At 37.0% G+C, this 25,478-nt stretch overlaps 1 protein-coding gene across 2 annotated transcripts in view; it reads left to right on the forward strand.

The window, feature by feature from the left end:
- The window catches only part of SPATA17 (spermatogenesis associated 17), a 178,562-nt gene extending 158,623 nt beyond the window's left edge, over nt 1-19,939 (forward strand). For both annotated transcript variants that reach the window (XM_059414112.1, XM_059414111.1), the window contains one exon: nt 19,617-19,939. In XM_059414112.1, coding sequence (XP_059270095.1) covers nt 19,617-19,697 — 81 coding nt within the window. In that variant the 3' untranslated portion in view covers nt 19,698-19,939. The remainder of the gene's footprint in view (nt 1-19,616) is intronic.
- Nucleotides 19,940-25,478: the final 5,539 nt, after the last annotated feature.

The raw sequence follows: 25,478 nt of genomic DNA on the forward strand, positions 1-25,478 counted from the left end.
AATGATCCAAGTAGAAAGGAAATTTAATTCTAAGAATAGTAAACTTTTTAATGCACTAAAATTATTTACTTTGTTTATATCAAAATAAAATATGTACATAGTAAATGTAAAGCAAATATGTCCAAAGACATAGAGTGTAAAGTGGCATACTTGTGACCCACTCCTTCCCCATCCTTCATGTCCACTCCTACTTTCCAGAAACCACCATTTTCAATTCTTTTACCTTCTACCTAAATAATATGCTGTATCTTAATTTATCAGTTTTAGACTATTGACTTTCAACTATGGAAGATAGGAATTTAGCTCTTTTATTCCATCCTCTCCATGTTTTCTTTAAGTAATTCTAAATTGAGTCAACAAATATTCAGCCTTTCTATATTACGTTTTTGGTTTGTTTGTTTTTTTTTTTTAATTGTAGAAAGATTGTTTCTTATTAAGCCCTGAAGTATTCTACAATAATATTTCTTTCTTGTATAACTTTTTGTATTTCCTGGAATAATTGCATTTATCCCCATTTGCTTGATTTTCTTCACACTTCTCCTCAAGTTTCCCTGTGCTCTCTAACAGGCTTTCAGTATAATTACTATCTTTGAAAATTCCATCCCACATGTAATTGATACTGATTGGATCTAGATTTTTTTTTATTTTTTTATTAACATAGAGAATTTTAAGTTGAAAGTTATCTCTACTCTGTTTTAAGCCTCTGGCATCTGTCATTCTGTTTGGGTGTAATTTACTTGCATTCTTTCCTAATTCTTTTCTACTTGTATTCTGAGATTCTTTCTCCTGGAGTTTCAATAGTAAGAGATCAAATTCTCTACATCCATTCTCAAGTTGGTTTGTTGTTGTTGTTGCTGCTTTAAATCCTCTTTCTCTACTTCCATTGCATTGTCCCTTTGTTTTACTTCCTGGGAGCATTTCTTGGTGTTAAATTACAATTTTTCTATCAGGTTGTTTTTTTGTTTGTTTGTTTTTCCTGCTTCTGTATTATTCAGTAAAGCTCTTTCTTCTTTTTAATTTTTTTAAATAGCAGCCTGTACTTGCTTAATGCATGCAATATATATTTTAATGTCTCTTAGAATATTTTAGATTTTAATTATACTTTGTTCCACTTCTTGCATTGTTTCAAATTCATCTTTTTTTTTTCTTTTTTATAACTGTCTCTGTCTTTTAGGTTGGACGTTTTTCGCAAACATCTGTTAATCTTGGGCTGTTCATTATTAAAAATGAGACACTAAAATTCTAGTTGAAATAATGCATTATGTGCCTGGGTAAGGCTTATTTGATAGCCTTCACCTCAGAGGTAACTCTGTGGAGGGGCTGCTACTCATAGCCATTCAGTTTCCCAACAAAATTCCCTAATCTGCCAAATGTGCTAATGTTCTGGGAGTTGGGAATGGGGCTGCAAGGTAGTATGGTATTCTCAACATTCAGTGTGAAGACTTCCACTTAATTAGTGCCCTAACCCTTACCCTCTACTATGCCTAATGTCTCCAATTTTTGTTCTTGTTCTATTTCCACTCAGAAAACAGACCCCCCTTAGGAGAAGAATCAATGAAACAAGATGGGATTGGGAGGGAGACAAACCATAAGTGACTCTTAATCTCACAAAACAAACTGAGGGTTGCTGGGGGGAGGGGGGTTGGGAGAAATGGGTGGGGTTATGGACATTGGGGAGGGTATGTGCTATGGTGAATACTGTGACGTGTGTAAACCTGCGATTCACAGACCTGTACTTCTGGGGATAAAAATATATTATATGTTTATAAAAAAAAGAAAAGAAAGAAAGAAAGAAAGAAAGAAAACAGACCCCCTAAACATGGTAGAGAAGAGCAGGGAGGTTCCTGGGGGACACTTGAGAAGGAAGCTTAGAAATGTTCCTTACAGAGACTTTCAGCCAAACCCTCAGCCTCACTTTTGGCTTCTGAAATATCTGAAGATGCCAGTGCCTGAGGGTTCTAGGTTTTAGAAGGAAGAATACATTGTAATTTCACTGGAATGCAAACACAAAGGTATCTCTGTTCTCTGTTCCTTTTAGAACGGGTTTTTAGAACATTCCTCATCTGTTTCTCAACATGGCATCACTGCCATCTCCCAGTTTCATTGAAGATGTAGTTTTACAGATGTTTGTAATTCTCTGTTCTTGGGTGCGGATTTCTAATGGGATAAGATAGGGCAAGAAATTTATTGCTCTGCCATCTTAATACTGGAAGTCTTCTAGAGGAGTAATTTTGAAGTACAGGTCTATACTCACAAGACTTTGGAAATAATTGTGTTACTTCCCAAAACAGAGCACCCAAAACATTTTGTTCATGACAGTAGATTTTCATTTTAAAGTATATTTGAACGTGATAGATAAAGGAGATGAACACAGAAGGCCTAGATCCTGCCCCCAGGAACCTTATCATCTTGTAAGGGATATGAAAATGTGTGGAAATTACTGTGATACCAGCCAAAAAGCAAGGACAGTGAGGGTGAGAAAAGTGTGATTATGGACCATAGGCATGTAGATAGATCTCACTCACATCTGGAGAGAGAAGGATTTCCAGGAGGGGGTAGCCTTTTTGCATGGAACTTAATGTTTGGGTAGGATTTGCACCTAGTGAGAGCTTAATAAATATTTCTGAATATAATACAGTTCAACTTTGGTGGTTTTGACACTTTTCTTTCTACTTCTGTTCATGGTGAATACTCTTTTCTTCAGTGTGGTATATCAACTGCAATCAATTTCACTTATTCTTGTCCTAGTTTTCCTGAGAGGAATTAACGAAAGCGTTTTTATAGAGAAAATGTACCATTCAATGACAGTTATTGATATAGCCTATAATTACAAAAAAAAAAAACCAACCCTTCCTGTGAGAATTCCATTATATTAATGATGCGTGTATATTATTAAGAATTATAAACATTGAGTAATAAAGCTTCAAGTTCACATGTTCCCAGATGTTATTTTGGGGCTTCTAGATTAGCCATTTTTCAAAAACATAAGCAGTAATTAGAAATCTTCCATAATTTCTTTCAGAAACAGCACTTGATTTTAATTCTTTCATTTAAAAAAACTTGTAAGAAAAAACAGTGTCAGAACTATTGACATTTTTATAGCTTGACAAAAATTAAGCATAATTAAAATGAAATATTTGTTGCACAAATTAAACTGCAATTAATATGTTTTCTGCCACTGCTTAAAGGATAAGATTAAAATGGTGTTGTTAGCAGACTCCCTGCTGCGAGACTAATTTCTTGATTTTCATACCACACAGTATCACAGACATTCTCACAGTAAAAGAGTAAACCAACAAGTAAAAAACATCATTTGATGAAAATGGTATACAGGAAGAGGTAGACTGGCTTTTATGAAGGCAAGATAATATTACTTTTATTTTAAAATCCTATGACTAGTTGACTCCAAGGGTAAGATTTGTACTTTTAAAGCAATTTAAATAAGTAGAAAATTGCCCTTCATTTTGGTTAGCTGTGCCTTTTAAATGAGCTAGTGTATTGATTCAGGGGTGTTCGCATTTTCAGTTGGTACTTAGAAAATGAACAAGATATGTTATGCAGAGGCCTCCCCTCCAGCTAACCAAGGCGTAATAATAAATCCCATCACAAAAACTTAGATGTGAACACTTTCAAGGAACATGGAGGAAAAATTCATCTTTACTTCTTTTGTAGGGGGTTCACTTTTTCTCTCTGGAGCAAACAGTTGAAAGAAACAAAACAAAACAAAACCTAACCTTGACTAAATTTAGTTATTGCTATAAAAAAATTTTCTCCAGCTGCCACTTATCCAGATAATGCATCAAGTATTATTTCTATGTGAATATTTTTCTGGCTAATTACTTTTTGACAGGAGACACCATTTGTGGTTGAATGAAAGAAAGAAAGAACCATTATTAATAGCCCTCTTTATTTCTCCAAATCTCTCTCTTGAGCTGTGCTACTTAAGGGCTATAAACGCACCAGTGGGAATTAGAAGTTATGGGCCAGGCCCCACCACTGGTGCACTATTGCACACCTACCTCTTCGTGGGGAGCCAGAAAGGTGTCAGTGCGTGTTGCATGAGGATTGCACAGCCGTGGCAGTGCCTGTTGAGGACATGATGAATGGAGCTCTGTTCACAGACAAGGCCATGCTGCCCCTGCCACACTGGCTACAGAGAAAAGGCAGTGAACACAATGCATTATGCAAGGGCCTCTACTCCAGCTAACCAACAACTATGAATAGGTTCCATCAAAAAAAGACCTTGCTTGATGCTCACCTGCTTTCGGCACTGCTGATGTCAAGTGCACAAATAAGCTTTAGACATCAGAAAAGTCTTAAGGCAGATAACTCGGTCTTTTTAGGGTAGCTTAGTGGATTTAGGTTACTTGAAATGACACTAATGTTGTAGTGACAAATTGGTGGTTGTGATGTTCTTAGTTTGCATAGTTACATTCTCATCACCTTCAAGTTTGCTCAAATGTCATCTGAAACCAGGCATTCCTGACTACATGATTTGAAATTGCAGGCCCTTTCTCTAATTCCCTCAGCCCTTCTTCTCCCTACCCTGTTTCGTTTTCCCTCATAGCACTTACTGTTATCTGACTGATTTATTTACTTATTTTCCATCTGCAGGCACTAGAAATTTAAGTTTCATGACGACAGGAATTTTGGCCCGACGAATTTCATTGCTCTACAGCCTAGGATAGTGCTTGGCCTAAGTTGTCATTTAACTTTTTTTTGAAAGAAAGAAAGAAAAGAGTGAGTGAATAAATGAATGAAACCAGTTCTTTAAAGGAACAGAAAGAAGTTAAATAAATAAGATAACTCTTGGTGATGATATGAAAATCTAGGTTTGGTAGAGGGTTTTGTGAATTCTGTTCATTGAAAGCTTCATTTATACTCAGAAATTATACTGAAATGAAAATATCTTCACAAAACTCAAATGTCAGGTTATGATTGTATTATAGTATATAATTATATATAGTAATATAATTATATAAAATATAATTACACAGTTAATGTTCACAAAAAGTTATTTGCAACCCACTCTGTGAGGAATACTAAACAGTGCTGTGTATATCCCTTAGTTCATATTTTTATTTGTGTTCTCATTCATTCATTTGTTCATTCAGCATAGTTTGTGCCCTGGGAGGCATGGTATCTTTAGTGTTCTGGAGAATATAGAAGTCCACACAACAGTCAGTGCGCTGTGATAGAGCTTGACTATGCAGGAGGCACTCGGTAGATTCTTGTCTTTGAGGTGGTCATGATCTGTAGTAAGGTCCGCATGAACACTGAGTCAGTGAATCCTGAACCTAATACAGGGTTAGGTTCCTGAGAGCCTGTGGTCAACATTTCTGTCAACTAGCCAATACATAACATTGTTTTATGTGTGTTTCTGTTGAAACTAAGTAAATCTATATTGTTGATTCATTAGCATCTAACTCCCAGCTAACAGCACTGTAAGTCCTGCCTGAGTGCAGGTTAGCTAACAAACATCTTTTCTTCTCAAGGACCATAGTAGCTTTCCTGACACCCAGGAGCTCTAGACAGCAAGGCAGCCCTGTGCTTGGAGGTTCATTTTATTTTATTTTATTTTATTTTTAAAGATTTTATTTATTTACTTGAGAGAGACAGTGAGAGAGAGCATGAACGAGGAGAAGGTCAGAGAGAGAAGCAGACTCCCCATGGAGCTGGGAGCCCGATGCGGGACTTGATCCCGGGACTCCGGGATCATGACCTGAGCCGAAGGCAGTCGTCCAACCAACTGAGCCACCCAGGTGTCCCTTGGAGGTTCATTTTAAACAGTGAAATTACCAAAAACAGGCACAAAAGATGAAAAAGGTAGTACTAAAATTAGAGTGCAAGGGGACACTTAATTACTTACAGAGTGAGAGCTGGAATGAAAAAGCAGGTAAGCTGGGATGTGTGTCTCAGGGGACTCAACTTTTTTCCACTCTGCTTGTATCTGTGAGTGACTGTGAAAGCACTATGGGTATTGATTTGGGGGCTACAGATGAATTTTAGTAAATTTGTGAATAGGGAATCTGAATAGTAAGGATCAATGGTTAGTGTTCTTATAAAGAAGTCATCATGGTATACATTGCTCTGGGATTTTTCCTGGGAAATCTGAGCATTATCATCTTTGCAAAACAGAGTCCTGTATTTCCTTTCAGTCATGATTTCTGAATCCTGATGGGTCAGGCACTCTAATGGTACTGAGTCACAATGAGAAGTCTTGTATTTCCATTCAGTCACGATTTATTGAGTCCTGATGGTTCAGACACTATTGGTGCTGGTGATGTAGTATACAAGACAAATACACCCTCATGTCCATTTACCATAGAGCTCACAGATTAGTATGTTACTCACTTTTTCTCTATTTTCTCCTTTGCTGCTTCTTTTCTCTGTCTCTCTCTCTCACATACTCTCTCTCCTTCTCTCTGTCTTCCTGATTTCTCTCTTTCCCAAACACATTTAGACGCAGATTACTGAAGATACTAATGGACCTGGGTATAGCATCTCCTGGCTGGAAAATGGAATATTCCAGAGGGTGGAGGGGACTTTAGAAGGACTCTCTTGATGATGGAAAACTGGGCACATAGTTTCCATCTCCTGTTGGCTTCTAGAGTGACAGGGTTGAATGAGAGGATGAAGAGGTGCTATTCTAGAAGGCTCACACTTGGAGCAGATTTGTGGTTTCCCCAAGGCCGTGTCTTTATCATTCGGTCATTCCTTCAGCCAAATAATATTTACCAAGCCCCTACCATACACTGTGTTAAACCTGGGGAATACAACTGTGAAAATCATGTGGTCTGTCTTTTAGCAGTTATTTCCCCTCTTGAGAATTGTCTTCAAGTACCAAATTATCTAGAGGCATTCAGTTTTTTCCTACTAAGAAGCATGCAGTATTTAAGAATGTCACAATCCTGGTTTCAGTTCTTACTCCCCATTCTAAGTGGTTTTCTTTTCTTTTTTCTTTTAAGATTTATGTATTTATTTGAGAGAGAGCACGAGGGCATGGGGGTGGGGCACAGAGGCGGTTCGCAGAAGGAGATGGGGAGAGAATCGCAAGCACACTCCATGCAGCGCACAGAGCTGACACGGGGCTCGATTTCACAACCTGAAGTCATGACCTCAGCTCAAACCAAAACTCTGACACTCAACCAAATGTGCCACTAGGCACCTCTGTAAGTGGTTTTCTGTAAGCCATTCCAATACTCTCTCTGAATACTTTTGCAGCCCATTTTCCAGTGCACTAACCATATACAAGCCCGAACTTGCCTTTAGTGCCAGCTTCATACAGCATTCCCTCTATGTAAAATGGGCTGTCCTTCTATATGAAAATCATGTTCTTGGAACCTCTTACCCTGGTATCATTAGCTTTGTTACCAAACCAACTAAAAAGCTGCGCAGATCATTCTGAATACCAACATTATATCAAGTTGGAAGTTCTATTTCAGAGACTTTTATTTAGATGACATTTTTACTGTTTTTAGTTGAAATTAAGTGGATAAGGCCACATTTTATATGTACAAATATATTTCTATATCTTGATCTGTTCCTTCTGATAAGATCTTTACATCCTATATCTCTCTTATTGTGGCCGTAATACACAGATACCATGATGGAATGAACTGGTCGTACAAGAAACTCCGTTACGTACCTTTCACTTTACATATCTGGCCTGCCATTTCCCACCTGTGCATTTATAACCAAGGCTATAACAATGGAGGAGGAGCATGAACTAAATAAAAGAAAACAGATAAAACTATTAAAACTGTAGCTAAGAAGAAAGATATATCCGCCGAGAAGAAAGGTATATAAAAATGGAAAAAGATTCAGCAGAAACTCAAATATATAATATTAGATTTTGGATGTACCCAATTGAAATGAAACGTAGGAATGTGTATACCAAAGTCAGATATAAATAACCTTTGAATAAACAGCTGTTAAAGGTTATTCATTCACAACTAACTATTCCCTCTACCCACCCCACTTTTTAGGGTATCTGAGAATTTCTTAGTTTTGAAAATAGCTAACACTTATCAAGTCCTTGCTATATGCCAGACACTGTTTTAAATGCTTTATCTGTATGGACTCAATCATTTTAACAACACTATGAGTAAAGTGTTACTATTCTCATGTTATTTAATCTTATCTCTTTCAAATGAGATAAGAATTGCAGGGGTTAAATTAGGTGTCCAGGATCACAGAACTTTTAAGAATGAAGCTGGATTTCAAACTCAGGCAGCTTGGTTCCAAAGCAATACTACCTCAGGGAAGAAATCATAAGTTTTCAAACCACAGTTGCAAATACCGCCCATGGTACGCTAAGCATAATGTAATATACACATGAACTTGGTTTTCTTTCCACATTCAGATTGACAATGTATCATGAAGTTGGGGTCAGCTAGAAATGGTTTCTTTGAGAACAAATGGTTTAATTGAAAGAATAACATGATAAATTCTAACACTATGGGATTGAGAAGAACACAAATAATAGAGAACACTTTAAGATGTTTTCCTGAAACTGCAGAGTGAACAGGGAGAAGACACTAACTCCTACAACTTTTTTTTTTAAGATTTTATTTATTTATTAGACAGAGATCACTAGTACGCAGACAGGCAGGCAGAGAGAGAGGAGAGAAGCAGGCTCCCTGCCGAGCAGAGAGCCCGATGTGGGGCTGCATCCCAGGACCCTGGGATCATGACCTGAGCCGAAGGCAGAGGCTTTAACCCACTGAGCCACCCAGGTGCCCCACTCCTTCTTTTAACCATACTCTTTTGTCAAAACTAGAAATGCTCTTGCCATCATAACATCTTCCGCATGTAATGAGAGCAAAGTTTGATTGTACGGGAATAATGCCAGGCTATCTTTCAAGCCTGCCTACAAACTCTCATTTGAAGACTATGGAAAATTCCACGTGCAAACTAGACTTAATTGTGGTCTCATTCAGGAAGTATTTTCAGTTAAAATGAATTTAGTATTCAGCTAAAAGTTCTTTGCACCCCCCCCCCTTTTTTAAGTTCTAAGAAAAATCTTTGCAATGCTTTAGAGCTATTATTTGAATATTTAAAAAAATATTTTAAGTTGAACAGTATATGTATAACCTTTGATTTCTGTCTTGTCCTTCCAATCTCGGAGATTTTGTGCACTGTAATGTTATCGGGACTGTCCTGCTTACCAACACTGAAGCAGGTTGTTTAAGTACTCAGTTGTGAGTATCTGGTGAAAACCTTAAATAACTAGATAAACAGCCCAGCTGCCAACCTAAAGTAATCTTACACTTAGGGGGTGAGTGGCCCAGGAAATTTGCTCTTTGTCATTTTGACTTGGGTTTGAAAATGGACCTGGGCTGCATTCCAGCTCAAAGAGCCGTTCACTTCCAAAGACTCCTAAATTGTCCCAAGGAGCTCATTTTAGCAGTGGATTATTTGTGTTTGGCTGGGCATCCTAATAGCAAAAGCTGTCTGCTTTGGCAAGCAAAGGCTATGGCAGGATTTAGAATTACTGTCCCCAGTGTTTTTCTTGATGAGGTTATTTTTCAGAAAAGCATTCCCCCCACTTTAAAAAGTGACACTGCATGAGTATTGTGCAGGTGGTTTTCTCGAGCTCAAAAGTTTCCCATGACAGGGTGGCCTGTTTCATGTATCAGAGGCAAATTTTAAACAAATGAGAACAGCACCAGATTTTCTCCCAAACCAAAGCTTTCTTAATGGCATATTCTTCTTTTGCTATACCATAGGTAACGGTTACTGGTTAGCTAGGGCCAAGTAAGAATTTGGGGTTTTAAATTTAAAAAAAAAAAAAAAGTGACAGAATTTGTGAAAATTTTTTCTGTTACGGAATAGAGAGTGTAGGTACTTGAAAACTCAATGCCTGTTTATCTACACAACTATAAATGCCTGTTATCTGACTCTCCCACTAGCCTGTGAGGTCTCCTGGGAAGACACGACTAAGTTTCAGTTACAATTAGTCGGAAGCTGACTAGCATGGTACTTACACACTGTAGATGTTCAGATGTTAGTGGAAGGCCCAGGTGAGACCATAACACAGGGTTAAGTCATGCTTTACTCATTGTATTAGAGGGGACCACAATTACATACACAAGAAGAGCCACAGGACTGAAGGCAGAACGTGTTAGAATTTCTACTTTCATTAAGTTTTACCTCAATTGTATAACTGTTTAACATCACATTTTGCTATCACAGTATTATACCTGTAAAATTTAAAACAAATAATCACCCTATGACCCAGCAATTGCACTACTGGGTATTTACCCTAAAGATATAAACGTAGTGATCTGAAGGGGCACGTGCACCTGAATGTTTATAGCAGCAATGTCTACAATAGCCAAACTATGGAAAGAACCTAGATGTCCATCAACAGGTGAATGGATAAAGAAGATGTGGTATATATACACAATGGAATACTATGCAGCCATCAAAAGAAATGAAATCTTGCCATTTGTGACTATGTGGATGGAACTAGAGGGTATCATGCTTAGTGAAATAAGTCAGTCGGAGAAAGACAACTATCATATGATCTCCCTGATATGAGGAAGTGGTGATGCAACACGGGGGGCTAAGGGGGTAGGAGAATAAATGAAACAAGATGGGATTGGAAGGGAGACAACCATAAGTGACTCTTAATCTCACAAAACAAACTGAGGGTTGCTGTGGCAAGAGGGATAGGGAGAGGAGGGTGGGGTTATGGACATTGGGGAGGGTATGTGCTATGGTGAGTGCTGTGAAGTGTGTAAAACATGGTGATTCACAGACCTGTACCCCTGGGGATAAAAAGAGGTTATATGTTTATTAAAAATAAATAAATAAATAAAAACTAAAAAAATAAACAAACAATCAGACATATATTCAGAGTGCTTGTTCAAGATATATTTTTTTAAAAGATTTTATTTCATTTATTTGACAGAGAGAGATCACAAGCAGGCAGAGAGGCAGGCAGAGAGAGAGGAGAAAGCAGGCTCCCTGCTGAGCAGAGAGCCTGATGCGGGCCTCGATCCCAGGACCCTGAGATCATGACCCGAGCTGAAGGCAGCAGCTTAACCCACTGAGCCACCCAGGCGCCCTCAAGATATTTTTACTGATGGGGATAATGATCAAAATCTCCTGAGTCCTTCTTCACTTCGTTACTGCTCCATAATTAGTTTCTCGTGGGAGCTTATGGAATTTATTTAATTTGAAATAAATAAAGAACGTAATAGGTAGATTATGAATAGACTTTAGCCATTGAAGGAAAAGGGGAGGAAAAAATTAGTGCTAAGTGCCAGATATTTTATCCTGGTTAATCCTTACAACAACCCTGCGAGACAGGTATCTCCATTTTATAGATGATGAAGCAGAAGGAATCAGGAGGTGTTTCCTCTGCTCTTATTTTCTGGAATAATTTAAACAGAATTGGTATCATTTCTTCCTTATTTGGTAGAAAATATCAGTGAAATCATCTAGGCCTATTTGTGAAGATTATCAATTATTGGTTCAGTTTTTTAAAATAGATATAGGCCTGTGCAGGTTATCTGTTTCTCCTTGTGTGAATTTTACTAGATTGTATCTTTTAAGGAATTGGTCTATTTCATCTAAGTTATCAAGTTTGTGATCATAGAGTTGTTCATAATATTCCTTTATCATCCTTTTTATATCCATGGAATCAGTCCTGATGGTCCATTTTTCATCTCTGATATTAGTAATCTGTGTCTTCTCTCTTTTTTCTTAGCCTGGCAAGGTGTTTATCAATATTACTCTTTTCAAAGAACTGGCTTTTGGTTTTGTTGATTTTCTTTATTGAATTCGTATATTCAGTTTCACTGATTTCTGCTCTGATTTTATTTTCTTCTGCTTACTATAGATTTAACTTATTCTTTCTCTAGTTCCTAAAGTGAGAATTTAAATTAGTGATTTCTGCTGTGTTCAGTCAGTGCTATAAATTTCCCCCTAGGTACTCCTTTTTTTGCATCCCACAACTTTTGGTAAGTTGTACTTTAATTTTCATTTAGTTTGAAATATTTTTTTAAATTTCTCTTGTTGCTTCTTCTTTGACCCAAATGTATCTAGAGGTATTTTGTTCAACCTCCAAATATTTGGGGATTTTTCAGCTATATTTCTGTTGCTGATTTCTAGTTTCATACCATTGTGATCTAAGAGTCTACTTTGTATGATGTATACTCTTTTGAATTTGTTGAGGTGTATTTTATGGCCCAAATGTGGTCTATCATGATGAATGTTCCATGTGACCTGGAGAAGAACATGTCAGCTATTGTTGTCTATAAATGTCAGTTAGAGTTGATTGGTAGCTGTTCTTTTCGATTGTGTACCTATTGATTTCCTACCCCTGGATCTGTCAGTTACTTAGAAAGGGGTGTTGAGATCTCTAACTACTACAGTGACTATTTCTGTTGCAGTTCTGTTTTGCTTCATGTATTTTGATGCTCTGTAGTCACACACATACACATTAAGGAATGTTATGTCTTCTTTGAGAATTGACCCCTTTATTTTGAAATACCCGTCTTTATCACTGACAATTTCCTTATTCTGAAGTCTATTTTGTCTGAAATTAATATAGTTACTCCAGCGTTCTTTTCAATGTTAACATGGTATATCTTCTCCATCCCTTTACTTTTAAACTGTTTGTGTCTTTTTCATTTAAAGCAGGTTTCATGGAACCAGCATATAATTGGATCTTGTTTTTTTCCACAGTCTCTTTGCCTCTTTATTCATATATTTAAACTATTCCCATTTAAAGTGATTGTTAATATAGTCAGATTAATGTCTACTCTATTAGCTGTTTTCCATCAGTTACCTTGTTTGGTCTTTTGTTTCTGTTTTGTTTTTGCTTTCCACTCCTCCAGGCTTATCTAGTTTTATTCAGCATTTTACATGATTCCATTTTCTCTACTCCCTTGGCATATCAATTATACTTATTCAAAAAAATTTTCTATGTGTTTGCTCTAGACTTTGGAGTACACAAATAATACTCATCAAAGTTTTCTTTCAAATAACTCTGTACTGCTTCATACGTAGTTCATCTACCTTATAACAGATTATTCCAAACCCCACCCCATTCCTTATAGTATTGTAGTCATTCATTTAATTCATGCATAAACTATAGTCCCTGATTATGTTCTATTTTCTATATTGTACATATTATGTATAATGTATGTATATTATTATTATTTTGAACAAAATGGCTATCTGAAAGGTAATTAAGAAAAAAATGAAAATAAAAGGCTTTATTTTACCTTCATTTATTTCTTCTATAATGTTCCTCACATCTTTTTATTTTTTCAGTGTTCCAGGATTCACTGTTTATGCAGCACACCCAGTGCTCCATGCAATACGTGCCCTCCTTAATACCCAACACCAGGCTCCCCCAACTCCCCACCTCCTTTTCTCCTCTAAAATCCTCAGTTTGTTTCTCCGAGTCCATAGTCTCTCATGCTTCGTCTCCCCCTCCACTGTGCCCCAATTCACTTTCCCTTTCCTTCTCCCAATGTCCTCCGTGTTATTCCTTATGCTCCACAAGTAAGTGAAACCATATGATAGTTGACTCTCTCTGCTTGACTTGGTTCACTCAGCATCATCTCCTCCAGTCCCATCCATTTTGGTACAAAAGTTGGGTATTTATCCTTTCTGGTGGCTGCATAATATTCCATGGTATATGTGGACCACATCTTCTTTATCCATTTGTCTATTGAAGGGCATCTGGCCCTTTCCACAGTCTGGCAACTGTGGCCATTGCTGCTATGAACACTGGGGTACAGATGGTCCTTCTTTTCACTACATCTGTATCTTTGGGGTAAATACCCAGTAATGTAATGCTTCTCACTTCTAACCTCTTTCATTTTCCTTCTCTCTGATAACTTCAAAGTTTTCTTTCTTTAGAAAAGAAATTGTATTTCTTACACAGGAGGGTGACCCGTGACAAATCTCTTCATTTGTTTTTTTTTTTTAAATTTTTAATTTTTTATAAACATATATTTTTATCCCCAGGGGTACAGGTCTGTGAATCACCAGGTTTACACACTTCACAGCACTCACCAAAGCACATACCCTCCCCAATGTCCATAATCCCACCCCCTTCTCCCAAACACCCTCCCCCCAGCAACCCTCAGTTTGTTTTGTAAGATTAAGAGTCACTTATGGTTTGTCTTCCTCCCATTCCCATCTTGTTTCATTTATTCTTCTTCTACCCACTTAAGCCCCCATGTTGCATCACCACTTCCTCATATCAGGGAGATCATATGATAGTTGTCTTTCTCTGCTTGACTTATTTCGCTAAGCATGATACGCTCTAGTTCCATCCATGTTGTCGCAAATGGCAAGATTTCATTTCTTTTGATGGCTGCATAGTATTCCATTGTGTATATATACCACATCTTCTTGATCCATTCATCTGTTGATGGACAAAGATACAAACGTAGTGATCCAAAGGGGCACATGCACCCGAATGTTTATAGCAGCAATGTCCACAATAGCCAAACTATGGAAAGAACCTAGATGTTCTTCATTTGTTTTTGAAATATTTGTTTGTCTGCAAGTCTTTGTTTCTCCTTTGCTTTTGAAGGATAATTTTTCAGATACAGAATTGTAGGTTGGTGATTATTTTCTTTTAACACTTTCTTACTCCACTCTTGCTTGCATGGTTTCTGCAGAGAAGTCCAATGTAATAATGTAATTCTTATCCTTGTTCCTCTATCTGGAAGGTGGTTTCTCACTCCACCCTGCCTTTGGCTTTTTTTGAGAATATGAATGCGTAGGTGTAAATTTTTGATGTTCTCTGAGCTTTCTGAATCTGGTTTCATGTCTGTCATTAATTTAGGAAAAAATTTAACCATTATTACTTCAAACATTTCTTCTTCTTTTCTTTATGTCTTCTCCTTCTGATATCCCCAGTATGCATAAGTTATACCTAATGTGATTGTCTAACAGTTCTTGCATATCTGTTCCATATCTTGCATCTGCTAGTTCATCTTTTTCGTTCTCTTTTCCTTTTGCATTTCAGTTTTAGAAATTTCTCTGATTCTTTCCTCAGCCATGTCCAGCTCCTACTGAATCTATCAAAGCCATTTTTTATTTCTATTATAGCATTTTTGATTTTTAGTGTTTCCTTGGGTTCTTTTTTAGCTTTTGTGTCTCTGCTTGCTTTACCCTTGTGTTCCTGTGTATTGTCCATCTTTTTACATTAGCACCTTTAGCATATCAGCCGTAGTTAAATCCCCGTCTGACAATTCCAACATTTCTGCATGTCTGAGTCTGTATCTGATGTTTGGTTTGTCTCTTCAGATTTTAGTTTTTGGGGGTTTGTTGTTGTTTGCCTTTTAGCATGAGTTTTAATTTTTTGTTGGACTCTAGACATGATATATCAAGTGGAAAGAACTAAGGAACATAGGACTTCAGTGTGAATGTTTATGTTTTCTGCCAAGGAATTAGGCTGTTCACTGTTGACTATAGCTGTTGTGTCAAAGCTAAAAATTTTCTTCAGTGTCCTTTTCCTTCTCTCCCTGCTTTTTGGTTTTGTTTTGTTTTTTTGAGTGTAAATAGAAACTCTTAAATGGGGTCTCAGACTTTTAGTTATTTTGGTTCTGATCCCTGTGTTATTACACAGCAGCCTAATGATGAGTTGGTAAGTTGTGGGAAGGGGAAATTCCATAGTCCTATGATTAAGTCTCAGTCTTAGTAAGTCTTATTTCTCTTCCTTTGTATCAGTCAGGCTTTGATGATCCCTCAGGCTGGTAAAATATTTGCACTCCAGACAGGCTTTATTAAGGAGAACAGAGAGCTCAAATGGCTACTTTTGCCCTCCCTCTGCTGGAAGCAAGAGTGAGGTTCACAGTGTGAACCCGGTAGGCCTCCTAGTAGTAAAACTCAGGACAGCATGGGAACCCCAGTATGATGGGGTGCCTCAGAGTTCTTAACTCTCAAATGGCCCACCCTGAGCTACCAGAAATTTGTCAGTTATGGTGGAAGGTATTCCTGTGATACTTTCTTTGGTGCACTTCTCTTTCTGAACTTCTGCTCCCAGTAGCTTGTGAACCTTGGTACCTGCCTGTCTCTCCTCCTTTCAAGGCAGAAGTTTGCCCTGTGACCTCAGTTTTCTGAAGGATATAAGAAGAGTTGGTTTGAAATCTGTTCAGCTTTTCCTGTTGTGATGATGGGAGTAATGACTTCCAAACTCTTTTACATATTGGACCAGAAACTAGAGTCCACATGAGTAAACAAATTCAGGGAGATTCAATACCTCAGCCAAGCTGAAAACACTAGTAAGTGGTAGTCCAGGGATTCCCACTTGGTTCTGGGTAGGCTAGAGCTTGGCATGGGGCCCAGCACGTGTTTGACAAATGAATCAATAGCTCCAAAGCCAGGCCAGAGCCCTTTCTACTATATAATACCACCATTGTCAAAAGTCAGTGATTAGGTGATGTCTAGGGTATCAGAGAATAAAGAGAATAACCAAATGAAAACTTCATCAATAAAAAAAAAAGAACATTCTTAATGGTATTAGAGAAGGAAATAAAAAATTACTTACATAATAAGAGAAAGAATTACTATAAAGTAAGCCTAATCAGCACCAGAATACTTTGGTCAGTGTGGACAACTAACTGAAATGTAAGAGGTAAATAAACCTTGGACTACACTATTTCATTTCTATCAGTTTGGTAAGCTGCTTCTAGAAGGGTGTTCAGAATATGAAAGTGGTTTACAAGACAGATGCAAGGTTGATTTGGAAAGTGAGGCCTTTGGAGGAAGTGCCCTCTGTTTCTGGAGAAGCAGCAGCTGAGGGTCCGTTGAATAGGCCTCTAAGCACACGAAGAGCAGGCCCACCTCCGCCATTTGCAGAGCCCAAGGTCAGAGCAATGGAAGCCACGTAGTATATGATTGAAAAGTTACAAATCAAGTTAACTGTTAAATATGTTCTGTCATTCTGTCATAATAAAAATACTTTTATGGGGTGCCTGGGTGGCTCAGTGGGTTAAAGCCTCTGCCTTTGGCTCCAGTCATGATCCTAGGGTCCTGGGTTTGAGCCCCACATCGGACTCTCTGCTCAGCAGGGAGCCTGCTTCCTCCTCTCTCTCTCTCTCTCTCTCTGTCTGCCTCTCTGCCTACTTGTGATCTCAATCTCTGTCAAATAAATACAATTTTTTAAAAAATTAAAAATTAAAAAAATACTTTTATAACAACATCAAGTACTACATATGAAATTAAGAATGAAAGTTGGCAAGATATCAAAGATAACAGAATTTACTAATTGTTCCCATGACTTGGTTATCTGTTGGTTGGGTGAGTAATAAAATAAAGACATGCAAGTTATGCATAATTATGTATTCCATATAATTTATTTTCTTGTATTTCAGCAGAATCATTAATTTATATTTTTTTAAGTTTTATTATTTTTAGAATCAAGATCTTAATTATTATATTATCAATAATGATATAAACCAGATTTTAAAAGAAAATTTAAATCTATTTAAAGCATGTACAGTTTGAATATATTTTTAGCAATTGTCAATTAAAGTAAATGTAAAAAACAAAAATTTAAACTTACTTATATATCTAAAAAATGAGTTACTTTATTCAGAATCATGTTATGTCAAAATGAGGAATAAATATAATTAATAAATATCAAAAGTTTAAACTAAGATCATTTAGATAAATTTAATATTTTCATTTACTTTTTTGAAATTTAAATTATTATATGTATTTATAAAACTGAAACTATTCACAGTCCTAGGTTTCTGAGTTCATCAAGTGCCTACATAAAAAAATCACTACCATGCTTCACACATATACCTAAATTTCATACATTCAAATTTAAGAGTAGTTTGAATTATTTACTGTTGCAAAATATTCCTGCTGTGTCAAGGGCAACTCTCGCAAATACGGTATCAATTCCTGAGTACTTCTGGAATCACAGTTTGGAATAAAAAGAAAGCAAGAGTATGGCTGTTTGGTGCCCCAGAAAAGTAATGCTCAATTATGTGAAGTTCTACTGCATTTATGCTATCCAAGAGGAAGAATTTTATTCAAATTGATTGTTTTTTTTTTTTTAATCTAAGCATCTTTGTCACTTAAATTCATTTCATCCTTGAAAGCAGTGTCTGTTACAGCATAACTGTCCTTCATGTCACTTGGGCTTAGTCACTTTCATTTCACTAACACAGAGCAACAGATGTGAGCTGCTCCCTGGGGCCTGAATAGCATTAGTCATAAAAACAGATACTTAGGGTTCAGAGCTCGGCTACGCCAGGGTAGAGAGCCAGGTCCCTGGCGGCAGACACACTCGCGTGTTCTTTGGTACCTTTATGTTTTGTGTGTTTGTAATGTACGACCCTCTCTGAAAGAGGTGGGCTCAGGGTGGAGGTCCTTCTTCCAGGGTTTTCTTAAAGGGAAAAAAGGCAAAAACTGTCCCAAATCGTCTCCATTGAGAAAAGACTCCCGTAGGAGGAGACACATACAGTTTTATCTGGTCTGACTGTTATTTGCAATATTCACTGTTGATTTAGTACTTTACTTCTTTAATTTATTTGCCTTCTTCACATGCATGAAGGGCATTTTTATCCTCAATCAGATGCTGCTTCTCTGGTTACTGAGTAAAAGAATGATTTCCCCTCTAAACGCCTGTAACATTCCTTTGAATCAGTGCTGTGGTACTTGGCACAGTATATCACCTTTCCTGTTTGATTCATTCGGTCAACAAATGTTTATTTATTTATTTTTTAAAGATTTTAATTGTTTATTTGACAAAGACACAGCAAGAGAGGGAACACAAGTATCGGGAGTGGGAGAGGGAGAGGCAGGCTTCCCACTGAGCAGGGAGCCCGATGTGGGGCTCTGTCCCAGGTCTCTGGGATCATGATCTGAGCTGAAGGCAGACGCTTAATGACTGAGTCACCCCAGGCGCCCCAACAAATGTTTATTTTTTACAAAACAAAGTACCTACTCCTATGAAGCTTATGCTGTCATGTGAGACACAAGATAAATAAATATGTAACATCGAGGAAGGGTAATTAAGAAAATAGAGGCCAGTTGAGGTGATAGAAAGTTTCAGGAATGCTGTTTTGTATATACAGGTAGTCTGGGAGGGCCCCTTTGAACAGAAATGCAATAAAAGGAGGGAATGAGCCATGGAAATAAGTGGAGAAGAGGCTGTCTGGATGGAGGCATCTGTAAGTATAAAGACAGAGAGGAAATGTGTCCAAATAAACAGAAGTGTTGCTAAAGAAGACTGAATGAGGGGAAATGTAGCGGAAGGTAAGCCACATCAGAAAGGACCCCAAAGCACAGCTATGTGGGGGCCTGATAGGTCAAGATAAAAAGTACAGATGTGTGAGTTTCTTGAAGACAGGTAAGTGCATCTAGCCTTTGCATCGCTCAGAGATTTTTAATAACCCATAGCTAGGGCAAGCTATGTGTCTGAGGAAGCTTCAGTCCTTCTGGCTTTCAGCTGATAAAAATTAACTGCCAATTTTGTCTTATTTGAAGATATGGTGGGAAACTTGAAGTGTAGTTAAGTATCTGTCTAGAAATTTAATATGATATAAATTATAATGAAATAATAATAGAAAGACAAAGTCAATAAGATCTCTGTGGTAATCTTTGATCTTTTTTCTTCCCAGGATTTCCAAACTGTATTACCATCATTTGATCTCTTCTCAAAGTATGGAAAATTATATTCAAAAGCTGGGCAAATTATCTAAAGGTACGCATTTTTGATAAGAAGGACTTCAAAAAGTATGTTAAAAAATTTTAAAAAATCAAGATTGACTTTAATTCTCAAGCATTTTTAAAACCATGATATAATGTTTATATATCATATGACTCCATTTTTCACTCTAATTTAACGGTTTTTAACATTCAAAAATGACAGATTTTATTTTTCAAAGATTTTCTCCAAAGAAAACTCAAAATATATTAATAAAATTGACAAAAATCTGAAGTAGCCTTTTTCTTTAAGTTAATTAATACAATAAAATTGTTTTACACAACTCAGTGAAAAAATATTGGTAGTGTCCAAAAGCTAAAATAGTTTAAAATACTATTTCAGTATGTGTGTTATTTGAAGTATGAGTTGTCTTTAGGGGATTCCAAATACAGAGTGTCTAGGATCTCTGATTATCAGAGTTAACAGTAGAGAGAAGAACAGAGATACCCACATACACAAAAGATCACAGAAGGAGCTCTCAGTGAAAACTGTTTAATTGTTGAGGAGTCATGGAATAGGAAGTGATTAGAATCAAAGTAAGACTAATTAGGTGCTCTGGCACTTTCAGCCTAATGTAAAGGAGGTGTTAGATGAAGACAGCCAAGATCCCTGTAGCTGAAGGAAAAGAGGCAGGAATGCGAAATCCCACTGGAAGGAATTCGCAGGTGCCGGCACGGAGAAGCGAGGGGAAAGCGCTGCCAGGAAAGCATTGGAAGGTGCACAGAGTAGATTCAAGCAGCTTATGTTTGTTCTGTAGATTTAGTGTTGTATCTCTCCTCACCCCACCCCCCCGCTTCAACTTTGGAGGCTTCAACTCAAAAATTAGTGTGTTTAATGTAGATAGTATCTACCTCTTAACTACTCCAAAGGTATATAGGAAGGGAAATATGAAATATTCTGAGCTAACAGAAAAACATAGTGCCAAGCAGAATTGTGGTTTCAAAGGTGTATAAAGTACCATTGCATATGGGAACATTTATCTAGTATTTGAGATTCACAGTATGTCGTAGTGGAAATAAAATTTTTCATATTTGTGTATGACTTCAGATGTTAGTTCAGAAATATAGCCTGAAAGAAATCAGAGAGGGAGATAAACCATGAGAGACTCTGGACTCCGGAAAGCACACTGAGGGTTATAGAGGGGAGGCGGGTGAGGGGGGAAAGGGTAACCTGGTGATGGGTGTTAATGGGGCATGTTTTGTGATGAGCTCTGGGTGTTATATGCAACTGATCAATCATTGAACACTGCATCAGAAACTAATGATTAGTATATGTTGGCTAACTGAACATAATAAAAAGAAAAGATACAGTCTGTTTATAACGGGGAAAGGTTGAGAACAATATGAATACTCAGTATATGGTAAGTTAAATAAGACAAATACAAAACTGTGAAGACATTAAAAATGTTAACAAAGATCTTTACCTATTAATTTGAAAAATGCCTGTATTTCTAAGAAAAGAAGGCTGAATTCAAAAGGTTGTGTAGTACGACTCCTTTAAAAAAGGGGTGCGTGAGTGTGGGTGTGTGTGTATACACATACATATATAATGTGTATATATGTATAAAAACACACTTGAATGTGCTTACTTGTATATTATATGTATATGTATACATTCTTATAGGGCAAAATGTTAATGATAGTTATCTTTAGCTAGTGAGATTATGATTGCCTTTCCTTTTTGGGTGATACTTCTTTGTAGTATCATTTTATAAAATTTGTATCTAATCAGACAAAAACAAAGTGTTAAAACAAAATACTCCAATAGGGACTACTTGCTCTTGTCTACCAATTACAAAAACATCTTGACTTTATTCTATTCAATCATAATAATTTAGAGACAATTATCTTCTTTTTCTGAAGACAAAAGAATTACTTGCTAAATTATTTATAAAGAAGAAGGGATGAGTAACAAATGTTTCACATTACTTTTAATTAAAAAGAGTGCACAATGCACAGATATGTGACAGAAATATGTGATAGAAATTTTAAAAAATGTTTGCTAACGCTTCTCTTGGATTTTTAACTATTTTGTAAATTGAAAATATTATCAAAATGTCGTCTCCCCTTCTTGGAAAGGAAATTAATGTCTACTGTTTAATTTTGGTAAGTGAAGGGTAGCAGCCTTAGCTGAGGCTCTCCTATTAAGATTTAATTTCACCAAATACAACAAAGTGCTTCTGTTCTTTGTAAAGAAGGCCAAGACGGTGACACTCACACCAAAGTGTTGAATAAAGATGCCATAGTAATTTTTAGAGCTATCTATTTGATTGCTTCAGCTTCAAGGTAGTTCATCACTTCACTATAATTCACCCAACATTGCCTCTTACACCCACACTACGTTTTCCCATCAGTCCGATTAGAATAGTGATGCCTTTACCAGATTAATCTTTCTTTCCATAGCGTGCCTGTGTTTAGGATAAACAGAGCCTACACTGCCCATTTTGATTAATACACTAAGATTTCCGCCACTGAAATTGCTGAGAGTGAATTAGATTTTAAACACACACATATTTTAAAATCTCTTCTCTGCCTAGAATATGACTCTTAGTTTCTTTAATTTTTCTTTGTAACTAATGGGTCATTTTTGTAACCTTTGATAGTTTCTTAAAGGTGGCTTGGTTGAAATCAGATTGTACTGTGTTGCATCGAGGGCGTGAATTGCTTTGCTGTCTTTTTAGCTACATTCATCTTTCCAGGCAGAAGAGTCTCTTTAAGGATTTGAGTGAAGAAAACTTAGCAAAGTGAGGTGAATCACTGGTTAATCTGGCATTGATGTGAGCTTTCTTGCATTACGTGTTCCTTAAGTTTTTCACATTCTTCTTTGTGATGGGCCTTGGTCCAGGCTATCTTTCTGCTAAAATGTGGTTCAACTTTGAGACCAGATGAATTAAGTTTTAATTAAATTATGCATGAAAACCAATGCACTACCCCCCACCTTTTCACAGGAATTTGGCATATAAATGACTCAAATAGCTGAGAAAAAATTAAAATGAAAAATAGGTTTGGTTAGCACCTGAATTAGGGAACAGGTGAAATTCTATTACCTTTTTCCAGAAGAAATGAGGTCTTAGCAACTGTGTAAGGAAAAAGAAGCTATATGAAGAGAAAGTAATAACCGGGCATGAAATGTGTGTGTGTGTGTGTGTGTGTGTGTGTGTGTGTGTGTGTGTCTGCCTGTTGGGAGGGGGGAGTTTTTTAATTCGACAAGAGAAATGATTAAATATTGTCACTCAGTTTGACACTACGTGAATTTATAACCCTTTCCAATTTAGTCCTAATGAATTAGCAAAGAAGAAGAAGAAGAAGAAGAAGAAGAAGAAGAAACAAACAAACAAACAAAACCTAAGATTTCTTTAGTATCTTCTTCTTGACTCTGTGGTCCTTTGAATAAAAATGATACAACAACCCACTTGCTGATAGGAAGACATTCTGCTGTGTTTCTCCATAACTGAGGCACGTGGGCTGAGCGTCCCATGTGTCTAATGGCACACACCATCAGCTTTGGTTACCAGTACCTGCAGCAGTGTAGAATGAGGTTAGAGAATAGGATAATTCCAGCAGACAAGAGTCAAATCACAGCACAGCCTCTCAGACTTTCCACTGAGCTAGCTCTCAGGGAAGAAGACTTAAATAGAGAATTTGAGAACTCATCTTACTGGGTTCTTTTTCTTCTTCTTTTTTTTTTTCCCCCCTTAAAATTCATTTATTTATTTATTTGACAGAGCAATCACAAGTAGGCAGAAAGGGAGGCAGTTAACATTGATTTAGAGCCAAATTTGGTGGTCCACCAGGGTGGCTCAGTCAGTTAAGACTCTGCCTTCAGTGCAGTTCATGATCTCAGAGTCCTGAGATGGAGCCCCAGTGGGCACCCTGCTCAATGGGGAGCCTCCCTCCTTCTCTCTCTTCCTCTGCCCCTCCCCACCTCAATTATAATTGAGGAAAGCAATCTGTTTAATCTGTAAAACTACTTTGCTGCATCAACTTACATAAAATCTTCTTTGTTCCTAATAAGAGCCACTCAAGAAAGTTAGACATAATGTCTGACCAAAACTAAGTGATAATTTGATTCCCATCTATTTTTACCAAACTAAATTCTGAATGAATATTGACCCCCATTAAAAACATAAAGAACACTGTGGGTGTTTAAAGGAATATGCCTTGAGAACATTCAGAGTTGGATCACCAGTTCTTCTGAAATCAAAATACTCATCAACTTTGTTATAGTTAATCAGGTAACGTCTCCCCTCCACCAAACTATCTCTAATTTCTTTGAGGTCAAATAACTGTCTCTCATGATGAATGTCCTGTATCCAACATCTAGCAGAGCACCTGGCACAAAGTAAAATATCTGTTGTATAAATGTTGTTAAGGAAGTTCCAAAAACCTTTCAAGGAATAGAAGCTATAAAATAGCAAATACTTTCCTAAAATAATGCCTATAATGGCACCACTGCTCATTTGAATGCATACTTTGTGGAATGTTATTTCTAACTGGTCTCATTTATGATAGTTACGTTGTATATGATTTTGGATACACACTTGGATATACAGGAAGTTGGTTGATCCTGAAGTCAGGTTATGATTGCTGCTTGGGTAAAGTGTTCCCTCTAGGAAATAATCTTTCATATCTGTAAATTAGTAATTTTCCTTAATTATCCTTATTTATATAATATACTATTGTGGTAAATTCAAGTTTGCATTCTTTTCTTTTTTAGTTGTTTTTTTTTTTAAGACTTTATTTATTCATTTGAGAGAGAGAGACAGAGAGAGCACAAGCAGAGGGAGAGGGAGAAGCAGACTCCCTGCTGAGCTGGGAGCCCGATGTGGGGCTAGATCCCAGGACCTGGAGATCATGACCTGAGCCAAAGGCAGATGCTTAACTCTCTGAGCCACCCAGGTGCCCCAAGACTGTGTTCTTATTTTAGGGAAATCCAGTATCTTTCTTACTGATTTTATCCCCTTTTTATTCTGGTCCCCTAGATTTATAACCTACCTCTCACATCCACACAGTGTCCATTTATGGGCTTATTTTACCTTCAATCACACTTTTCCCCCCTTCAGCTTTTAACTTTGCCCTAATGTTCTCTTCCATTTTACTTCCCCCCACCCCCTGTAAAATGGCTCAAAACCCTTTATAAACAAAGTGGGATATTAATAAAATCACAAAATTGTATGTGGAACTTGTCTAAGATCATAGTGATGACTAAAAGCAGAATTGCTGAACTAGCAGAGCACACTTGATCCAAGTTCCAGATTATAAAAACCATTACATAGTGGCATCTGCCTTGCTCAGTCATAAGAGCATGTGATCCTTAACCTCCACGTGGTGAGTTCAAGCCCTACAGTGAATGCGGAGAATAGTTACATAATATTTTTAAAATGACATAAAACATCAGAATAAAATTTTGTTGAAAAGTAAGTGAGTGAGTGAGTGAACATAGTTTGGTGGGTTGGTCTGTATTCCATGGGTTAAATTCTAGTCTTTAAGCTTATCTAAAACCGCAGCTCAGCCATCTTTTGTGTTACATCTTTAATGATAAACTTCCTAAGTCTTCTATAGTAACTCTTCCTAACTCTTCACTTACCACTGCCAGTGAAGGATTCTAACTGAGAGAAATGGCATTAATTTGGACTGAAAATGTAACTGATTATTTGTTGTATCTTACAAAAAGCACACAGTGCCCAAAACTCTTATCTGCTCTCCCATTTTGTAAATCTAAACTGTGAGAATAGAATGAAATCTCAGCTTGGTCTGTGGCTTGTGCTTGGGTTACT

The sequence above is a fragment of the Mustela nigripes genome, chromosome 10 (genome assembly GCF_022355385.1).
Source record: "Mustela nigripes isolate SB6536 chromosome 10, MUSNIG.SB6536, whole genome shotgun sequence".
NCBI lineage: Eukaryota > Metazoa > Chordata > Mammalia > Carnivora > Mustelidae > Mustela > Mustela nigripes.